Source organism: Suncus etruscus, chromosome 17 (genome assembly GCF_024139225.1).
Source record: "Suncus etruscus isolate mSunEtr1 chromosome 17, mSunEtr1.pri.cur, whole genome shotgun sequence".
Classification (NCBI taxonomy): domain Eukaryota; kingdom Metazoa; phylum Chordata; class Mammalia; order Eulipotyphla; family Soricidae; genus Suncus; species Suncus etruscus.
Window position 1 is genome coordinate 48,135,960 of NC_064864.1, and position 22,375 is coordinate 48,158,334.

A 22,375-nucleotide genomic window follows, 5' to 3' on the forward strand; every position below is an offset into this window, starting at 1 on the left:
AAAATAAAAAGACTGGATTCATAGCACATTGGGTAGAGCATTTGCCTTGCACATGGCTGATCCAAGTTCAATCCCTGGCATTCCATATGGTCCCCAGAGCCTTCCAGGAGTAATTTCTGAGTATAGAACCAGAGTTACCCTTGAGCAACACTGAGTGTGGCTAAAAACAAACAAACAAACAAATAAGACAAAACAAAACAAAAAACCCAGCAGAATAACATAAACTGAAGGTTAAGGTGCTCCAAGATGAGAAGAAAAAAAAAACTTCTAGGGAAGAGCAGAAGGTGGGAAATAGTCTGAAAAGAAATGAACAGCAAACCAAAGTCTATGGATTAGTTCAATGATTCTAATGAAAGAAACAGTAGAGTCCCTGAAAAACAAAGGCAAATGTGATGAAGAAACAATAGTCAAAGAAATCATCAATAAAAACTTCCCAGAGTTGAGAATTACAGGCACCAGAATCAAGAGACTCAAAGAGTCTGAGAGAAAATACACTGAATTAGAAAAACTCCAAGACAGATTATATTCAAAATGACAAAATCCAAAAATAGAGAGAGGATATTGAAAGCAGTGCAATCAAAGTAGGATCTCACATACAAAAGAAATGTATAGCAGATCTGACCAATGAGATACTCTACGGGCCAGAATAGAAAATATTCTAAAAGAAATATTCAAAAGAAAATATTATAAATACTTAATAAAATAAACACCTCATTAAGAAGACTATATCCGGGGCCAGAGAGATAGCATGGAGGTAGGGCGCTTGCCTCTCATACAGAATGTCATTGGTTCGGATCCCGGCATCCCATATGTTCCCCAGAGCCTGCCAGGAGCGATTTCTGAGCCGAGCCAGAAGTAACCCCTGAGTGCTGCCAGGTGTGACCCAAACAAAACAAAACAAAACAAAACAAAAAAAGAAGACTATATCCAGCTAGATTATCATTAAGATTTGAAGAAACTATATAGAACTGCATTGGTTGGCAAGAGCTTAGGGAACTCAAAGCCTTGGAACCAGTTTTGAAAGAAATGTTACTAAGAAAGGTTAAAAGTCTGTAGCAATTATCACAAATAAACTTTCATTTATTGACTTCCTATTTTCCATTTCTTTATGTTTCATTGGAGCAAATAATATGAAATAAATTCCATATTTGTCTGCCAAGGTGGCAGGTTGGGGATGGGAAGGAACAAGGGGACACTGATGGAGGAAAGGGGACACTGGTGGTGGGATAGATGTTGGAACATTGTATGTCTAAAATAATTCTATTATGAACAATTTTGTAAATCAGTGTCAGTAAAAATTAGTTTAAAAATTAAATTAAAAACAAAGCTGGTTGGGGCCGGCGAGGTGGCGCTAGAGGTAAGTTGTCTGCCTTGCAACTGCTAGCCAAGGAAGGACCGTGGTTCGATCCTCCGGGGTCCTATATGGTCCCCCCAAGCCAGGGGCAATTTCTGAGCGCTTAGCCAGGAGTAGCCCCTGAGCATCAAACGGGTGTGGCCAAAAAAAACAAAAAAACAACAAGAACAAAGCTGGTCAGTCAGAAACAAAAAAATCCTTTAATACCTTATAAAATTATTTTGGTGATTACATAATGCATGCAATATTAAGTAGCTTTAAGAAATAGTCACCGGAGATGGTAACTAATTAGAGAATAAAACTAGAGGAAGAAAAATAATGTTATTAAGAGAAAAATATAGACAAAGCAACCATCTTCAAGTGTATGTAGAACCAATACTGAGAACTAGACTTCTAGAGAAATGAAGCAAAGCAGTTTCTTACTCTTTAGAGACTCTTCTATTATGTTAAGTTTTGTCACTTGTGAACTTTCTCCATTGAACATTAAAATAAGACCCTCTTCACAGCCAATATAGAGGTCATTTGTTGGAGTCCAGCAATGTACAGTAGGGTGAATAACAGCAGACAAATCATCTCTAGGCTTCAGGGAAGGATAAAATTTTTGTGTTATGAGCATGGCATATGAACCAGAGAAATAACTATCCAAACAAGTTCTAAAAGGACATACATTAAGTCTTGACCTGTATACATTCAAGGGTCTTTCTGTCTCTCCCAAACTAAAGGAGCATCTTCCTTGATCCATTTCCCTCTTTTAAACTCCATTTTAATTCACTAGAAAAAATAAGTTATTCTGGACAACAAATAAAGTTCTATTGTCATAAACTCTTGTGAAAGTTATGAGTAATAATATTTACACTTTCTTGATGGTCTTTATGAACTTCAATCTAAGGAAGTCCTTGCTTGGCCAAAATCATCCATTTGGAGGAAAACTTGTCAACATTTCTCTTCTCAGTGGAGATGAATGTGGTTTTTGATATATTGCTATAGAAATCTTGACCTCCCTCACCTGCTGGAGTAGTTTCCATAGAGGACTTCTTGTTCAAATCTTGCAATCTCTTAAATTGGACTCAGGAAACATCTGACTAAATTTTGTTCTTGTTTGAAGAGCCACATCCAGCTGCGCTCAGAGCTTGCTCTGGCTTTTCTCTGGCCCTATGTTCTGGGATCACTCCAAGCAATGCTTTGGGAGACATGCAGTTCAGGGTTCAAACTAGGATCAGACATGCAAGACAAGAGTCTAAAACTCTGACGCTAACCTGATTTTGATTCTATAAAATATTCAGAGAAATGTACAAAATATATTTGTTGTATTACCTTCATTTATTATTGTTATTATTATTTTTGATTTACCAATCTATTTTGGTCGATTTCTCTGTTTGGGTGTGATTATTGAAAGTGTAGTCCCCAATTATACTTTTTTTTTCTCTTCCTTTCTTCTCTTTCGTTATGTGCTATGCCATGTTTCTCAATTCAAGACCATGGCGTGATTTTTGTTTGTCTGTTTTTGTTTTTGTTTTTTTTCTATTTGTTTGTTTGTTTGTTTTGTCTGCTCTGTGTGGTGCTTATCGATATAGCTGGAGCCCTCACTGGATATTTGACACTTCTTTTGGTACTAGTGGAGTGTTTCACCTTCTTTTTCTCCATCTCCCAAATTGATGATGAGAGCCTTTAGAAGGACTCTGCCCAATTTCGGGGTATTAGACTCTTATCCCAGTTTATTACTTTTCTCTCCTTCAAACAAAACCACGCAACTTGAACTAGCTAGTCCTGACTCCAGTTAGAGGGGGAAATAAGGGAGGCATCAAGACCAAACAGGTGCAAGACTACTAAGTAGTGGGTTAGATACAGAGGGGACCACATATTCTAGCCACCCTGGGGTGAGGGAAAAGGAAAAGGGGGGTAGGACAGAAATGGAGGTGTAGGGAGGACAATTTGGCGATGGGAATCCCCCCTGATTTTATGTAAATATGTACCTAAAATATTGTTGTCAACAATATGTAAGCCACTATGATCAAAATAAAAATTTATATTAAAAAAAAGATAATTACTGGCATATATATTTTGTATTGTTCCATATGAATGGCTGTATATAGATATTGTAGAAACATATCGTGGCAATTCTCTCTGTTTTCAATAGATTTGCAATGTACAAAAAAGAAATTAGATCTTTAAAAGATATAACAATAAATTCTAAAATAGCATGAAAAAAAATCTATTTGTTGTACTTAAAAATAAAAGCTGGCACTGACAGTGAAAGAATATTGACCAAATATCTAAGTCCTCTATCATATAGTCTGTCTCTGTCTCTCTGTCTCTCCAGCACGTAAAAACTGAAGGAGGAAAAGGTGAGAGGTGAAGAAAGAAAGAAAGAAAAACAGGAAAAAGAAAAAAGAAATAGAAGGAGGAATAAGGGAAGGCAGCTAAAATGAAGAAAAAGGGGGAAAAGCAGCTACAGTAAAAATAACAATCTCTGCCTTCTATGGTGATACCTTAGTGTAATGTCCCTGGAGTTTGTGTCCAGCAAGGCAGAGGCTGCTTTATCTGTCTGTGAGCAGAGATCATGCCTCTGTGGCCATGTAGAACCAACTTGCTCTCATTTCTGAAGGTGTAGGAAGCTATAGCAGCTATTTTTGATATGTGTCCCTAATAAAATTAATATTATATTTTTGATTTGGGGGTCACAATTGGTGATACGGAGGGCTTACTCCTGGCTTTGTGATCACATATGGGGTGTTAAGGATTGAACCCAGATTCTCTGTACAAGAGCCCTAACTGCTGTACTATCTCTCTAGACCTTACTGACACTTAGAAATCAGGATTCCAAAATTATAGTATCCATTTCTTTCTACAGAAGTCAAACACACTGCTATACTGTTTCTCTATCTCCCTCTCTCAACTATAACATTTAGAGTTACTAATTATGCTATATTATAATTTATAATTTAATTAGTTATGTATCTTTTTCTCTTATTCAGCCTTTGCCCATCGGAATAGAAAACATTTTAATCATCCCTAATTACTTTTACAAAATTATAGCATTTTAAGGGTACATATACATTTTTTTGCAGGGTTCCCCACTTGGTGGTGCTCAGGAGCGACTCCTGGTAGTGCTCAGGGGACCATATCCATTGTGAGGGGTCAAACTGGTGTTAGGCCATATGCAAGGCAATGCCTCAATCCCTGTACTGTCATCTCTCCAGCCCCCAGAAAGGATTTTAAATAAGTTATTGGTCAAATTAAGAAAACTCTTAAGGGCCCGGAGAGATAGCACAGCGGCGTTTGCCTTGCAAGCAGCCGATCCAGGACCAAAGGTGGTTGGTTCGAATCCCGGTGTCCCATATGGTCCCCCGTGCCTGCCAGGAGCTATTTCTGAGCAGACAGCCAGGAGTAACCCCTGAGCAACGCCGGGTGTGGCCCAAAAACCAAAAAAAAAAAAAAAAAAAAAGAAAACTCTTAAATTCTTGAGATTTTCTTTTTTATTGCATTCCATCTGTTATTAATTTATTTAGCAATATTAGTCACAATAACATTTAGGCATGTTCTAGGCACAGAAAATCAGCAGTGAAGGAAATTAACAATAGAAAGGAATTTCAAGGATCTTACCTCCTGGTGATAAGAAAAACAGGGTAGAAACAATATAAAAAGTTAAATACATAAAATGCAGTGTTGAAAAATGCTATGGAGAAAAATTAAGATAATTTGGAATTGGTTCTAGAGTTGGAGAACAGTAGGGCTAAAGTGATAGTACTGTAAGTAGGTAGGGTATTTGCCTTACATGTGGCTGACCAGGGTTCAATCCTCAGTATTCTATATGGTCTAGTGAACACTACCAGGAATGACACCTGAGTGCAAAGCCAAGAGTAATCCCTGAGTATCACCAGGTGTAGCCCCCCAAAACAAACAAACAATAGAGTAGTAATGTCTTATTATAAATTAGTTAGTCCTAGTGTTGGTGTGGAGACGGTGTTGCCTTTTTGGGCTCAACCCGGCTCCCACAGTCCCTATGGTCTGGCGGGTCTGAAGATTGCAGAATGAGAGCGTAGAGATTCACAAAGCAGTTAGATGAAGTTTCAGGAGTCAGCCAATTTCATTTCATAGTCCCTTCTGCCATGCACACCTCCTCATGGCCTCTATACTAAGCGTTTTCCTAGCAGCTACTTCTCTACTCCTACTGGGCTCTCTCGGCCTCTGTTTCCCTTTCAGCTGCTTTTTCAAGGCTTCCTAACTGGCTTCCAGGCTGACTACCTCCCTTTGGTGATGCTACTGCTGCTGCTTCTTTGATGATGCTCAATTGCTAATGCTGAATCTGGTGATACTGAATCTGATGCTGAATCTCTGATGATGATGCCTCTCCTGATGATGCCTCTTCTATTTTTTGTAATTGAGTTTTTAAGGTTCTGTGAGTCCTTTGGGACTGTGAAATAAAAATGGCTGACTCCTGGAACTTCATCTCACTGCTTTGTGAATATCTCTGCCCTCACCCTGCAACCTTCAGACCTGTCAGACTATAGGGGCTGCGGGAGCCGGGTCAAGCCCAGAAAGACCTCACCATTCCCACATCAACTCTAGGACTCTTTAATTTATATTAAGACAACAAATGGCACCCGAACAGGACTTACTTTGAACCCTGGACCCAAGAAGAAGACCTCAGAGATGGTGAGTGCTAATTGTGACTTGACCCTTTGGTGGATTATCACCATGACTGCCCCCTCAAGCTGGACTGAATTTGTTCTGCCTTTCACTACAACATGGATGAACATGGCTCCTGTTCTGAATGGCTTCATGCTGCTCTGGTCTATCTTCTTGCATTTCTTACTCTGGACTGTACATGCCAGGCTCCCTAGAGATTCTCCTGCCCACATTCCACAAGAAGGAGAAATTGTTGAAGACTCTGGGCAGCATCCCAAATGCCACTGTCTACCATCTTTCCTCTATGAGGTGCCTTTTGTGAGGACCTCGAACCCATAACCTGTGGCAGATTATCTAATAGATGATAGAGAAGATGGAGGATCCAAGACCAGCTGAAGAAGGAGTAGAGAAGTAGCTGCTAGGAAAAGGCTTAGTATAGAGGCCATGAGGAGGTGTGCATGGCAGAAGGGACTGTGAAATAAAACTGGCTGACTCCTGGAACTTCATCTGACTGCTTTGTCAATCTCTCTGCCCTCACCCTGCAACCTTCAGACCTGCCATACTATAGGGGCTCTGGGAGCTGGGTCGAGCCCAAAAAGGCCTCACCATCCCCACACCAATACTAGGACTCTTTAAATTATACTAAGACAACATAGGAGAATTATACAAACCTATAATGTTTCATTCAAAACTCCTCAGAGTACACAAGCCAACTTCTTTTTTTTGGGGGGGGGGGGTTACACCCAGCAACGCTCAGGCGTTACTTCTGGCTCTGTGCTCAGAGATCGCTTCTGGCAGGCTTAGGGGACCATATGGGATGCCGGGATTCGAACCACCGTCCTTCTGCATGCAAGCAGCACCCTACCTCCATGCTATCTCTCCAGCCCCTCAAGCCAACTTCTAATAAATACAAATTTATTTGAATATATATATATATACATATACTATTTTAAAATGTCAGAAAAATTTAAACTCAAGATAAAGCAGAGGGTAATATAGGTAAAGTAATTATTTCTAGTAGTTGGGTTCTCAATTATATAAATGTATTGTGTAATTTAACAATTATTAATTGTTGGTTATACACTAGGCAATGTGTCAAGATTGAATGGTGTCTCTTCTCAGTGAGATAATTACCTACTGAAAGAAAAAATATAATCAACAGAATTAGAAAATATGGGAGGCTATTGAAGAGTGTTTAATTGTGGACCATCAATGAGAAAGTAACTGGTTCTTAGGAAAGGAAGCATCATCTATATTATGTGGCCAGAAATAGTAATCGTCAATTCTGAAAATTCTGAGAATCATAAAAAAAAAAACAACCAACCCAGTTGTAAAATATTTACTAAAAAGCCAGGATAAAAGCTCGTCTGGTAGAGCACATGACTAATATACTCCAGACTCTGAGTTTGATCCCTGACATCACATGGGCCCCTAAACACTTCTGCTGGTTCATACTACTAAGCTTACCTCACTAGTCTAAGCCCTAACCAAAAAAAAAAAAAGGTGAATAGAATATCGTTGATAGTACTAACCCTTTGGTCAGTTACCTGAAATCATAAATCATAAATCAAACATTGAAATTCAAACATAATCTACTGTTTTTAAAAAGCTTTGGCATCTGAATATGTATTGAAAGCAGGAGTTCATGAAAGATATTCCTATTCAGTAACTTGTTTTAAAAAATGTTGGAAAGGAGCTGGAGTAATAGTATAGCAGGTAAAGCACTTGCCTTGCATGTAAAAAACCCGGGTTTAATTCCTGACACTCCATATGGTTCCCAAACACACCAGAAGTGACCTCTGAGCACAGTCAGAGAAAACTCTGAATGCTATGGGTATGGCCAAAACTTGAAAAGCAATTGGGGACTGGAGAGATAACATGAGCGTAGGGCATTGCCTTGCATGCAGAAGGACTGTTGTTTGAATCCCAGCATCCCATATGGTCCCCTGGACCCTGCCAGGAGCGATTTCTGAGTGTAGAGCCAGGAGTCACCCCTGAGCGAAACTGGGTGTGACCCAAAAACAAAAAACCAAAAAAAGAAAAGCAGTTGGGATTGGGGAAAGCAGAGATGAAATAGAAACTTGAACACACTAGAGATTCATTATCTAGAATCCAATTTTTCCCCAGTATCATTTTTGATTTCCCTTCTGAAGGCTGTTTCTCCTGCCCTAAATAAATTGTGTCCTGTGACAGAGGTTTATTTATTTATTTTTTGTTTTTGGACACACCAAATGTGCTCAGGACTTACCCCTGGCTGCATTCAGGAATCATTCCTGGTAGTGCCCATGGGAACCATACAGGATGCCAAGGATCAAACCCATGTTAGTGATGTGCAAAGCAAACTTTCCATGCTGCAGCATTTCTCTGGCCCCAAAAGTAAGGCCAATGTAAATACTATGTAAATGTAAATGCTCTTCTAGTGTTAGCTTCTAGTGGTTATGAGAACATTAATGTTTACAGTTTTGTAAAACTCATAGTTTGTCCATTTTTTTAGACAAATATAATTCAAGTCATTACTGATTTCCTTGCCCATGTAAAAGAAATGCCAAAGGAAAGAAACAACAACAAGAAATATGAACCATTTTCCTTGGCTTATTTATCCATATGGTGAAAAAATACTAATAAAATGAATTTCCAACTTAAATGCCAAATATATGAATTTATATTTGTGGCCAGTCCCTGTATGACTTAGCGTGTTAAACTTTAACACTAAATTTTTTTCCAAAAAAGGTGAAAATACATTGAGTATATACATTCAAGAAATGCGTTTATGGGGCCAGAGAGTTAGCATGGAGGTAAGGCGTTTGCCTTGCTTGGAGAAGGATAGTGGTTCGAATCCTGGCATCCCATATGGTCCCCCGAGCCTGCAGGAGCAATTTCTGAGCATAGAGCCATGAGTAACCCCTGAGCACTGCTGGGTGGTGACCCAAAAACCAAAAAAAAAAAAAAAAAAAAAAAAAAAGAAAAGAAAAGAAAGAAGTGCATTTATGGGGCCAGATAGATAAGGTATTTGCCTTGCAAGCAGCTGATCCAGGATGGACAGTGGTTCAAATTCTGGCATCCCTTATGGTCCCATGAGTCTGCTGGGAGCGATTTCTGAGCACAGAGCCAGGAGTAACCCCTGAGCACCACTTGGTGTGACCCAAAAACAAAACAGAACAAAAATAAATAAAACTAAACAAAAAACAAGAAATGCACTTATGTAGGGCTGAATAAATAGCACAGAAGTAGGGTGTTTGCCTTGTATGCAGCCAACCCAGGACAGGCAGATGGTGGTTTGAATCCTGGCATCCCCCAACCCTGCCAGGAGCGATTTCTGGGCACAGAGCCAGGAGTAACCCTTGAGCGCCATCAGGAGTGACAAAAAAATAAATAAATAAACCAACCAAACAAACAAACAAATGCATTTATGTGAAAGATGGGGGCTCTGAGGAAATATACTGGAAAAACAAAAGAGAGATGTTTGAGATAGTGAAAAATATGAGGTCTTAAACATCAAATATTAAACACAGAGACATTTTTTCAAACTGAAGTTTTAAAACCTGGTGTTTGTTTGACTCTGCTGCCCCAGTGTGGCTGAGAGTGGCTAAAATCTATGCTATCAAAATGAACTAGTTATTTTCTGTAATTAAACAACTGAATAATTGTCATCCTTTAAAGTATTCTTCAATCTTCTTACACCAAAGGCCAATGCCTGTCCTGCATACCAGTCTATGGTCCAATAGCTATAAATAACCAGAGATGTAGACAAATGGTTTTCGACCTTTGTTCACGGAGTCCTGGCACAGCCCAAATGACTGGTGATTGAAAATCACTGCTTCCATGATCCATCTTTGCAGTGGTCAGCAGACTCCAGCATTGTTATACCTAATAATGCTCAGGAGACCATGGTACCAGGAATCAATCCCAGATTGGGTACTTGCTTCTGAACTATTTTCCTTAGATGCCTTTCTTGTGCAGTAGAGGTTATTCTCCTCTGCTACCATCCCAACCTCCCTATAATGTTACTATAATCTCACTTGGTTTTGAGCTAATTATTTGAGCTCTTTTCATTTGTTGAGGCTGTTGCTATTGCTGTTCCTGTTCTTGCTCAGAGTCCCTGGCAAAAGGTAAACTCCAGGAGGCAGAATATGGCTGCATTGTTGCATGCAACAGTACCTGCCTCCTAGGGGGAGCCTAGTAAATTCTGGCTGAGTGAATGAGTGAGTGTGCCTGTCAGCAAGTTCTCCTTGAGTCTTCCTTCCACTCTCTCCCATGGTCTTGCTCTCTTCTGGATTTGCTTTTCCTTCTGTGACTCTTCCTTCTCTTGGCATTTACTTGACACTTGTGGCTGTTCATTTCCTCTCTGACATACAGACACACTCATTCCATCACCCTTGCCCCAGCATGCCTAACATCCTCTCTGGGGAATGACTCTGACAGTGTGTCTCCATCCCACCTTCCTCTTGCCAAGCACCATGTTGCTTCATTATTGTTCATCCAGCATTTTATTGACTGCCATGCCCATACCCCAAATTTTGCTTCTCAGAATTAAATTTACATTTGGACACCCAATATTTCAGCAATACCATCCTTTCCATATCATGTGGGCTGGTAGTTCCACTCAGCCACTTATAACCAGGATGATGCTCTCAAGCCAGTCAGTCTCATGGGATAGTTCGTTATGAGGTACCAAAGAGCAGGCAGGATGAGGGGCAGGTTATTACCTTGAATTTTTCTGCTTCTTTGTCCACAAGCCCAGCAATAGCTGAGAGCGGGAGGACTGGCCCATAGATTGGGTCCTTGGGCAATGACTGTGGAAAAACATTGTCTAATTCATTGACATATGTCCCATCTTCCAAAGGCAGTTTTACTAGCCTGCAGAGTAGAAAGGGAATAGCAGATTAACAGAATAGTGTGAGTGATTAGCAAACTAATCTAGTCAACTAAACTAGCCAACCAAACATGGCTAAGAGCAGACTTTAAAATATAGATTATGGGGTTAGGGAGATAACTCCCTGGTTAGGGGTCTATGGGACCCAACCAACTCTGCATCCTTAGAAGGGAGCAATGAGTTGCCCAGACTACTTGGTCAAGTATCTCCAGTGGTGACCCCTAGTCTCTGAGAACTGCATGGAAGGATCCTCCAAAAGAAATGATAAACTATTAAAGGTCAAGTAACATGTAAACTAAACCCATGAGGAGTTTTTGTTTGTTTGCTTTGGGGCACACCCAGAGACGTTAAGGTTCACTCCTGGCTCTATGCTCAGGGATCTTTCCTGGTGGAGCTTGGGAGACCATGCCTCGATGGCGAACCTACGGCACATGTTCCAACAGTGGCATGCGAAGGCCTTGCAGCTGGCACGCGGGAAGGCCCACAATTAAGATATGCTACGTGGCGGAAGGCGAGTGTGCCCGTGTCTACTTTGCAGCTCACCTGGCAACAGGGCCGGACTGGCCACTGGGAGGACCGGGCATTGTGCGGCAGTTTGGGCACTCGGGCTCAAATAGGTTAGCCATCACTAAAGGGTAGGATTGCATTCAGGTCAGCCAGGTGCAAAACAAGTACCCTACTAGCTATGCTATTTCTCCAGATCCTTAATCCCATAGGAAATTGTTTTATGTTCAAATTTACTATCTAATGCAGAAATTAGACTTTTAAACACTCACAGGGGCCAGGCAGCTGATCTATGGTCAGCTAGGGACTGTGACCAATAGGAAAGCATCTTCCTTCAGCAGTAAACACAGATCCAGGCAAAAGCATTTGTTGACAGGTGAGATTTGGATTGGAAAAGTCAGAGACCATCACAATATGTATATTTAGAGAAATCTCGATATTTAAATGTTGGCGACTAATGCAATTAGAAAACACTGTGGGTCAAAATAAGTCTGTGTGGAGGCTGTTCTTCTGCTACCTCTGGTCTCAGTAATTCATTTTCAAGAGTACTACCAATCTAATCATAGATTGTGATGGGGCAATAGAAATAACTTTGGAAATTTCATGGCTCTTTGCATTAAATTCAAAACTTCCTTGGTTATGTCTTATGAATATAGTATACTTTGGAAAAAAGTGATCACATAGAAACATTACCTGCTACCCAAATTCAGACTCAAGTATTTTTCAAGCCTGCTTTGCTTTCTAAACTACAGCAATCCACTCATTTTATCTCCCACTTTATTTCTCATGGAAAAATTCTGCTGCAACATTCAGAATGGAATATCCCAAGAAGCAAGAGAAGGAAAAGTGAGCTAGATGACTTGCTCTCCCAGCAGGGACTTCTCTCTCAGCAGAAAGTCATCACTCAGCTTAGGAATATAATGTGCTGTCAACTCCGCCTAAAGACAAATTACGCTGTTCAAGGACTCTTATAAAAAGGAAGTGGAGATATAAAAACTATTGGCCAAAAATAGGTGTCTTTGTTAAGAGTCTCCATTTAGAAAACTTTATTGACCAATTTTACTGTTCTCTTAAAAAGTTAGTTTTTCAAAAATTGCTGTTTTAAGCAAGCACATGTCTAATGTTATTCCTTTAGCCTGGTAGTTCTTAGAGTACACCAAGAGCATTAAGCCATGGAAATCTTTTTTAAAATGTACCCAATATCACCAGCTATCACCAGACCCTTTCATAGCACAATTTCTCTTTGTCCTGATTCTGTTTAAGTGAGTAACTCCCATAACTCCATTATCCAGAATTAACCTTTTTGATTGTAGATAAAAAGACCAAAGAGATGATATTTAAATATTTTTATATATCTGAAATTTTCTTCTTTTTTGAGTGGAGCATCAAAGTTATAGCAAAAATTCATACAGGTCCTTTAGTAAGTATATTTTAAAGTAGTAAGCACACATTAAAGTTTGTAAGATTGAACATGTTGAAAAAAGCTATAGGAGGACTTAATATTTATAAGAAATTCATGGGGAAATCAAGTCATAATCTTTACAAAAAGCAGACAGAATCAACATAACTATTATGTATGTAGAAATATATTATGAATTAAGACATATGTATGGATTCAGAGTAAACAATCCCCATTGCAAACAGAGACGTGATCAATAGAATTGGGATTGAAAACAGGGTGAGGGGACCTAGGGAGGAAAAACACTTGAAACATTGATGGGAGGGTTAGTACAGTGGCTCTGCAACGATAAATGACTTCAATACTATTGTATATCCATGTATATCCTGATAAAAATACGTAAGATTGAATAAAATAGTCACAGGGGTGAGGGCTTCTTTTCACGGTCTAGCAAAAGGAAAAAAAATTGAATGACCAAAAACCAAAACATAAATCACAAACATAAGAGGAAAATATTAAGATATCTTTTCTTGTTTGTTTGTTTTTGTTTTTGGGGGGGCCACACCCAGTAACACTCAGGGATTACTCCTGGCTATGAGTTCAGAAATCGCTCCTCGCTTGGGGGGAACCATATGGGACTCTGGAGGATCGAACCTGTCCTGGGTCAGTTGCGTGCAAGGCAAACACCCTACCACTGCGCCACTGCTCCAGCCCTATAATAAGATATCTTTTTAAGAGAAGTACAGAGACACTTAGTCCATCAAATTTACTTAATTATGTAAAGAGCACTAAAGACCACCAGTTTGTGTAGAAACAAATGCTCTTACTTTGATTTTAAAAAGTGTTCTTGATTACAGCGTTCAATGGTCCACAAAGTCACTGCACTGGTGCTTGACAAGCATAGTTGGCGAGAGTTCATGGGGTTGAATGTTATCTGGTTTACATCTGTGCCAGGCTGTGTCTTCTTGCACAGAATGACACCCGTTTTCCAGTCCCTGAAAAGAAAAAAAAGAAATGATTAAAAAACAAACAAACAAAAAAATCACCTCACTTGGATTTCATTCTTTTTGGGAGGGGCCACAGAGATGGCACACTTAACAGTGCAGTGACCCTGGAAGTGACTCCTGGTAGTGCTTGGGAGAAGTTATGTGGTGCTGGGTATTGAACTAGGACTGGTTGTATGGAAGGTAAACACCTTAACCCCTATACTATACAGCCTCTTGGATTTCATATCTTAAGAAAATGTATTTGTACCTTACACCCTGAATATTGATATAATGACCTGGCATAGGCCTCAGTTGAATGGGCATTCTCCATTCACGCTGGAACCAGGCAAGCTATCTACGAAACATCCAAGGTCTTTTATAGCAACAGTTGGAAGCAGTCCTCTACCAGGAAAGACACTACCAAGGGTGTGACATCGACCTCCTAATAAGACACTTCCGTTTACACTGAGAAGACGTGACAACAACAATGACCTGCGAGAAGACATGACAACAACGATGACCTGCTCTACAGGACATGGTTCTCTCTATTGCCCCTTAAGTGTGAGGTGAAACGAGAGGATGCTCTGCACCATCATGACTGCAATATGGGATATGCAGACTCCAGGATCTTTAATACAGAAGAATGATACCAACAACAGAGACTATGTGAGGAATGGAGGTGTATTGCCACTACAGACTATGACTTGAATTGGACAAACTAGTTTGCCTGGAGCCTAGAGTCAGTCCTGTGCCAGGAAACTTCAGGGGTAGGGTCTCCATGTATTTAGACCATAATTTGTCTTTCCATGTCCCTTATGTTTTGGTGGGCCTATGCAAACAAATGCCACTTTAATATCGTTTTTTACTATGTTCTCTTGACTCCAATCCTTAAGAAAAACAACCCATTAAAACTTTTGAGGTTAACTTAAACTAGTAAGCATGTGCATGGAACTAGATAAATGTACTTTGCCCTCAATGTTTAAAGAGTTACATAAGTCTAATATCTTTAGATTATATGGTGTGCTGCTAAGAAACAATATGTACTACAACTGGGGATTTGAGGGACAAAGTAATTGTATTGTACATGGGTTCAGTTTTGTTTTTCTGAATGTTCTTTGGCTGAAAGTTCAAGGCTGGGATATCATCGATGGAACTACTGAGAATCCTGTTTATGGGTGATTGGGCTTCCACTGTAACTTTACCCTGTCCTCTTTCTTTGCATCTTTGTTGTCATAATTAAAATAATAAAAAAATAATTAATAAAAAAAAAAAGAAAATGTATTTAATTATTTGAAAAAATATTTCTATAAATTGCAATATATCATAGGGCTAGAGCAAGAGTATGGCAAGTTAGATGCTTGACTTGCATGTAGTCAACCTAGGTTTGATAACTGGCATCCCATGTGGTCCTCTGAGCATACCAGGAGTGATCCTTGAGCACAGAGTCAGGAGAACAACACCCAGTGTGACCCCAGAAGTAAGCCTTGAGCATTGTCCTGTATGGCCCCAAAACAAAAACAAATAAACAAAAATTGTATAATATAATCTCAAACATAAATTTTATAATTTCCACAATCATTATTCTGTACCCATCTAAGAAAGCAAAATGTCATTCAGCATTAATGGTGACTAAGTCTATTTTATATTTCTTGTTGGTTTTGGTTTCACTCATTCAAACCTGGAAAAATAAATAATATGCCATTACTGCTGAAAACAAGTGACTGCCTAAGTCTCTAAGTATGTGTACTGTACGGAGTCTCTGAAGGGTAAACATTTTATACCAGGGGTGGCAAACAAGTTCCACACAAAGAGCCAAAATTTTAAACTGTGAGAGTCAGAGAGCCACACCACACAGTGACCTGCCAAAGCAGAAAAATACTCACACAAAAGCATATAATTTTAACAATAATATAGTAAACACATATTGCAAAATCCTGTTCACCACTCCTGTTCTATACACAGTGGTGTCCATTGAGGGCAAAGATAGACAGTAAAGGGTTAAGGTAACTCCCATGAACACAGTCTACCCAGATTCATTCAGTTCCCAGCTCTACATAAGTACACTAAGGGGTTCCTTAAGGTTTCAGGAGGGCTTCCTGAGCACAGAGCACAGAGAGCAGGAATAAGTCCTGAGCAATACAAGCTGTGACCTTCAAATCCAAAACCAAACAAAACCACAATGGTACTCCCTGATCCTTTAAAATCTCTTAGTACTACACTTGAGAACAAAGTCATCCACCCACCCATTAGGGAGAAAGCCCTCAGTGCTTCTTTTGAGAGGGTCTACATGAGAGGGGAGGGAAGAATTTGCTGTGGCTCTCACACATCAGATAGTACTCTTTTCTCTCTGTGATAGGGAAACTGGAAGACAAGTACCATGTCCCTTGGCTTCTTTTCCTGTCACTCCCAATACAATGTCATTCCACCACATAAGCTCTTTTACTGAGATTTCCTGTTCACTAAATATTTTTTTTCTTGTGAAGTAAGTTAATTTTTGTTGAATAAAATTTATTTGGAAAAATGTAAGGGATAAAAAAGGAAGTACATGTTCAAGAAAAAACAGGTTTCTTCAGAGCAGAAAAGGCAAGCAAACAGGCAATAGGGAGAAGCAAGATCGAAGGGCCTAGATCTTTTGATTTTTCTGTCTCAGATGCTTGGCAAAACTTGTCAAGCATTCAATTTTTTTCAATATTGCCAGATTCAATAGCTCAGTATGAGGCCTTCTCTGGAAACAGGGATTTTACCAGGTTGAATGAGATCATTTAGTATGGTCCTACTCAATATAATAAATATCCTCCTAAAGGATTCATAGCCAGAGAGAGAGAGAGAGAGGCCTAGAAAAAAGACTCCATCACAGCATTCATCTCCTTATAGATAAAATTCTAGAAAAGGCAAACAAATATACAGCAACAGAAAAACCCTCATTGGATGCAAGGGGTGCAAATGGAGTACGTGCATAGGGAGCAGGACCAACAGGGAAGTATCTGAGGGGATCTGAGGAAGTTGGGCATGTGATAGGTACATTTGTTATCTTGATTATGGTAATAATATGGACATACAATATAAGTCAAAACTTAACTATGTGGGGGCTAGAGCGATAGTACAGTGGTAGGATGTTTGCCTTGATGCAGCTGATCCAGGACTGACCTTGGTTCGATCCCTGGTGTCCCATATGGTCCCCCAAGCCAGGAGCAATTTCTTTTTTTTTAATTTTTTATTTTTAATTATGAGAACAATGATGCAAAGAAAGAGGACAAGGTAAAGTCACAGTGGAAGGAAAATCACCCATAAACAGAGTTCTCAGAAGAAATCCCCTTGCTGACGCCTAAATTTTGAACTTACAGTCAAAGAACATTAAGAAAAATAAAACAGAACCCATGTACAATTACTTTGTCCACAAGTCCCCAGATTGTAGTACATTATAACTTTTCTTAGCAGTACACAAAGCAATATAAGGCCATGAAATTTATGTGACTCCTGAAACATTGAAGGCATAGTATTTTTTTTTACATTTTCATGCACATGCATATTAGTTTAAGTTAACATCAAAAGTTTAAGTGTTTTTTTTTAAGGTTTAGAGTCAAAGGAGCACAGTAAAAATGGTGGTAGAGTGGCAAATATTGTTTGCATAGGCCCACCAAAATATGGGGGACATGGAAAGGAAATGGCCTAAATATAAGGAGACCCTACTCCTGAAGTTTCCTGGCATAAGACCAACGCTAGGCTCCAGGAAAACTAGTTTGTTCAATCCAAGTCATTGTCTGTAGTGTCAATACAGTTTTATTTTTTACGCAGTCTCTACTGTTGGCATCAGATTTCTGTATTAATGATCCTGGAATCTGCATATCCTACATTAAAGTCAGGCTGGTGTGGAGCATCCTCTTGTTTCACCTCACAATTAAAGGGCAATGCAGAAAGCCCTGTCCAATAAGCAAGTCGTTGTTGTTGTTAAGTCTTCTCAGTGTTAAGGGAAGTCTCTTTTGAGTAGGTCGATGTCAGAGCAGTGGTAGGGTCTTCCCTGGTAGAGGATTGCTTCCAGGTGATGTTATAGACATTCTTGGATGTTTCGTAAATGGCTTCCCTAGATCAGGGGTGAATGGAGAATGCCCATTCTTCTGAGGCTTGTGCCAGGTCATTATGTTAATGTTCAGGGACTAAGGTCCTGTTGCACTACAAGATTTGTGTGTTCCCATATCTATTAGATAAAAACTTATTTGTATGTATAGTATTTTCCCATTTTAATGTGCCTATGCAAACAAGAAATAAAGCCATGTGGCGTTATCAGTGTATATGGGGGCATAAGAACACGTCCAAACGGGGCCGGGCGGTGGCGCAAGAGGTAAGGTGCCTGCCTTGCCTGCGCTAGCCTTGGACGGACCGCGGTTCGATCCCCTGGTGTCCCATATGGTACCCCAAGCCAGGAGCGACTTCTGAGCGCATAACCAGGAGTAACCCCTGAGCGTCACCGGATGTGGCCTAAAAACCAAAAAAAAAAAAAAAAAAAAAGAACACGTCCAAAAATACCTGCGACTTGGTTCAAACATAAGAATTAAGCTAAGGGACTCTTTCACCAAATTTCCTATTGAACAGTTCACAAAGAGAAGAAAAGTTAAAATATGGGGAAAATCGTCACTGAATAAGAAAATATTCAGCAAGAGCTATAGCTGTCAAAGAAAACACACATAAATGTTGAAAAGACATACGTGTCCATTTTATGCCTTTTGAAATAGTTGGGGGGGTGTTAACTCCAGTGCACCACTTTGGTCTGTGACTTAGAATTCTGCAGTACTGAAGTTAAAAAGGGTAAATGTGGAGTAATGATGGTAGGGGGTGAGAGAGTTAAAGAGAAAAATGAGCTTTTGTGGGGGTGTGCAAAAGGGCAGAGTACAAAATGGACATTTTGTATACACAAAACATAATTCAAGGATAGGGAATACTATTAATGTATCTTGAGCATATTTTGAACATATAGACTGGTAAGAAATTACCAGTGACTGCTTTAGTGCAACCTAGCAACTCTCAGCACCCACAAATTCAAGCTCCTCCAAGGGACCCACCTCGCTGGCTTGCCCAGGCATATGGCCCAGGGGAAGCCCTGGAGATCCGGAGCAAGGCAGTAGAGGGGTGCTGGGGTCACCCAAGTCCCGCACCCCCCCAGGCCCCCCCCAGGCCTGGTTAAGAAGGCCTTTGGCATGCCGAACCCCATGCTGGTAGAAACTCCCAGCTCCCAGGAAGGAAAGAGACCTTCAAGAGCTGGGAGCCTGGAAGTTCAAAGTCCCTACCCCAACCCTCCCTAAAGAGCTGGGTGGGGAATGGGGGAAAGCCTAGGGTAACCTTCAAGCTCCTCCAGGTGACCCACCTCGCTGGCTTGCCCAGGCATGTGGCCAAGGGGAAGCCCTGGAGATCTGGAACAAGGCAGTAGAGGGGTACTGAGGTCACCCAAGTCCTGCACCCTCCCCCCCCCCCCACGTTATGAAGGCCTTTGGCATGGCGGAGGGCCAGGAGCTTCTAAGTGCATAAACAGGAGTAAACCCTGAACATCACAGAATGTGGTCCAAAAAGCAAAAAACAAAACAAAACAAAACAAAAAACAACAAAAAAAACCTTAACTGTGAATTATATATGTGAATTACAGAATTCACATGAGAAATTTATAAGATGTCAATTACACCTCAGTAAAGCTTTTTTTTTTTAATAAAAAACAATTTTTAAAATCTAACATGATTCTGAATGAGATTATTATCCTTATATATAGGAATTTCTGGTATAAATGGTATATTGTAGCTTATTCCTCGAACATTTTGTACTTCCCCTAAATTTCCCTCTGTGGGGTTTTTATTATTATTATTATTATTATTATTATTTCTATTAAGGATAGCAGAGAACACATGAAAGATCCTGTAGAGATCAGAGCTGTGCCTTATCCACAGGTATTTCCTGTGCAGCTGGCAACCCTGGTGTGATGTTCCTCTCTTTGAACAAGGACTTGTTCTAATATTGGTAAACATAATCAGGGGCTCCTGGACAAGTCTCAGCAACCATTCCAGGTAGGAAGCCAAGGGTTCAATCCCTGAGCTTCCCCATGACTCTAATCATTACACACATACAAAAGGGAATAAAAAACTTACTTAGTTCAAATTTAACTCTAAGAGCATCATATTTTCAACACTAGTGAACACACAACTCCGTAAAGTACCATTTACTTTACAGAAAGATGAACGTGTACTTGCAGATGTGTTTTACCAGCAAAATAAATACCCTAATAAAATATTAAAATGTGATTAAAATAAAAACAAAAAGATAAGAATGATAATTTAACCCTCATGTAGATTCCATCATCCCAAATTTTATGCTTAGAAGTAACAATCATAGTAAACATTATGATTAGGACTTCTTTTTATTTCTAGTCTTTCTTGTTTCCAATTTTTCATGGATATATCCTCTGATAAAACCTATAAGGACATAGTTAAGTTGTAACCCAATGGGAAAATATCTGTGCAAAATAGGCTCCAACTTACCAGATGGCCAATTCAAATTCTGGGAGAGAGGAATAACTTGCCAGGTAGTTGCCACAGTAACTGAATGAAAGTATTGTGTAGTCCAGAAGAACATTTCCTATAACAAAAAGTACATCCCAAGGATTTAATAATCATGATTAGAGAATCTGACATTTATTCTCCTAAAGATTTTTACATGATGCAAAAACATTTTGCTCTGGGACTATTACATCTAACTGGTTTCTGACTATGGACAGAAAGCCTGGGGCAAAGTGAAGGTCTGTGTGAACCAAAGTGAACAAAGGTTGAAGTCATTCTCTCTGGACTTGAATGCAGAAATGATCACTCTGCCTTGTGCCTGTCCTGGTGGGATCTGAAAGAACACCATAACTATAAGCGAGTCTATAAATATATTAAGCAGTGTAATTAGAAAAGTTATTAGGACAACTTAAATACCTTGGGGAGCTGTAATAATTTACTTGTCTATGCCTTGGGACACAAACACACACAAATATACAACCCTTTGCCTAATTTTTTTTAAATACCTTGGAGAGCTGTAATAATTTCCTTCTCTGTGCCTTAGGCAACACACACACACACACACACACACACACACACACACACAAACACACACAGAGATGATGCTAATGTAAGGAAAGTTTCTGCTTCCTGAATCCCAGTGCTAGTTCTCCTCCTGCTCTGCAAGGCAACACCCCTCATGCACACTTGCTCTTAAATTTGTCCTCTTTGCCTTCATAACTTCACTAATTTGGTACATTTAGTGGCTCTAGTTTCTTTTTTTTTTTTTTACCATTTTCATTTCAATCAAAATATAACACTAAAGGCTTATCATCTGTGGAATTTATTTAGCTTTGCCTAAGAAAGAAGACAACTTATATTTAATGACAATCTGGTGCAAAAATGCCATTTCTGTAGTATAGCAGCCTTAGGAGCATGATTTTTTTCTTTCACTTTAGAATTTCTTCCTAACTAGTTTATTAATTTCTTTACATTTTATTTGAATTTTGAAAATACATGCTTTTTGAAGAAAATATTCCAAAAGACATAAGAAAAAATATCTTCTGTAATTCTATCAAATTCAGTCTATTTCTTAACTGTTTTTGTGTGTTTACTTGCAAAAATGGATATATTTTTCTTCTAATATAACTTTGTTAATTTGTAGCAGTATTAATGAATGTTTACATAATTCATTTTTTTTGGTTTTATGCTCAGGGATTACTCCTGAGTAAGCACTCAGAAATCACCCATGGCTTGGGGGGACCATATGGGACGCCGGGGAATCGAACCACGGTCCTTCCTTGGCTAGTGCTTGCAAGGCAGGCACCTTACCTCTAGCGCCACCTCACCGGCCCCACATAATTCATTTTTTAAGTAAACTTGTATAATTTAACATTATTCCTATTGAGTTTTTGACATTCTTTTTTTTTTTTTTTTTTTTTTTTTTTTGGTTTTTGGGCCACACCCAGTGACGCTCAGGGGTTACTCCTGGCTATGCGCTCAGAAGTCGCTCCTGGCTTGGGGGACCATATGGGACGCCGGGGGATCGAACCGCGGTCCGTCTCCTAGGCTAGCGCAGGTAAGGCAGGCACCTTACCTCGAGCGCCACTGCCCGGCCCCAAGTTTTTGACATTCTAATGAAATTTTTCAAAATGTTGGTTTTCATGTTCAATTAATACCCCTACCCATTGAATGATTTACTCAACTATATTCATATTATAGCAATATATGCTGATTCCAATCTTTTGATCATATTTCTAATTACATCCTAAAAATTGACCTCTGGTTCCTGAAATGATTTTAAATTGGTTAATTAAAGAGTCACCTCCCACAAGGATTATATTCTTTTTTTAGTTTCACCATCTGCAAAAACAGTAATATCAGATCTCAACACAAACTATTCTAAGTTACATGATCAAATACTTTTTTTTACCTATAAGGTTACTGAACTAAGAGCTGCCTCAATATTTTCTGAGATTTCTGTCCATGATATGTCCAATCTAATCATGAGATAGGGGGCCTAGTGCAAGCCCAATCTAGATCAGCTCCATGAGTCAATAATAATTCACCACCCTAGTTGCAATAAGTTACTACCACCATCCTCATTTCACAGAT

At 39.5% G+C, this 22,375-nt stretch overlaps 1 protein-coding gene across 1 annotated transcript in view; it reads right to left on the reverse strand.

The window, feature by feature from the left end:
• CFAP43 (cilia and flagella associated protein 43) overlaps window positions 1-22,375 on the reverse strand; it is a 119,238-nt gene that overhangs the window by 93,706 nt on the left and 3,157 nt on the right. The window contains exons 3-6 of the mRNA XM_049790424.1: window positions 20,264-20,360; window positions 13,587-13,754; window positions 10,690-10,840; window positions 1,789-1,934 (exon numbers count right to left, since the gene is read on the reverse strand). Of these exons, the coding sequence (XP_049646381.1) occupies window positions 1,789-1,934; window positions 10,690-10,840; window positions 13,587-13,754; window positions 20,264-20,360 (562 nt within the window). The remainder of the gene's footprint in view (window positions 1-1,788; window positions 1,935-10,689; window positions 10,841-13,586; window positions 13,755-20,263; window positions 20,361-22,375) is intronic.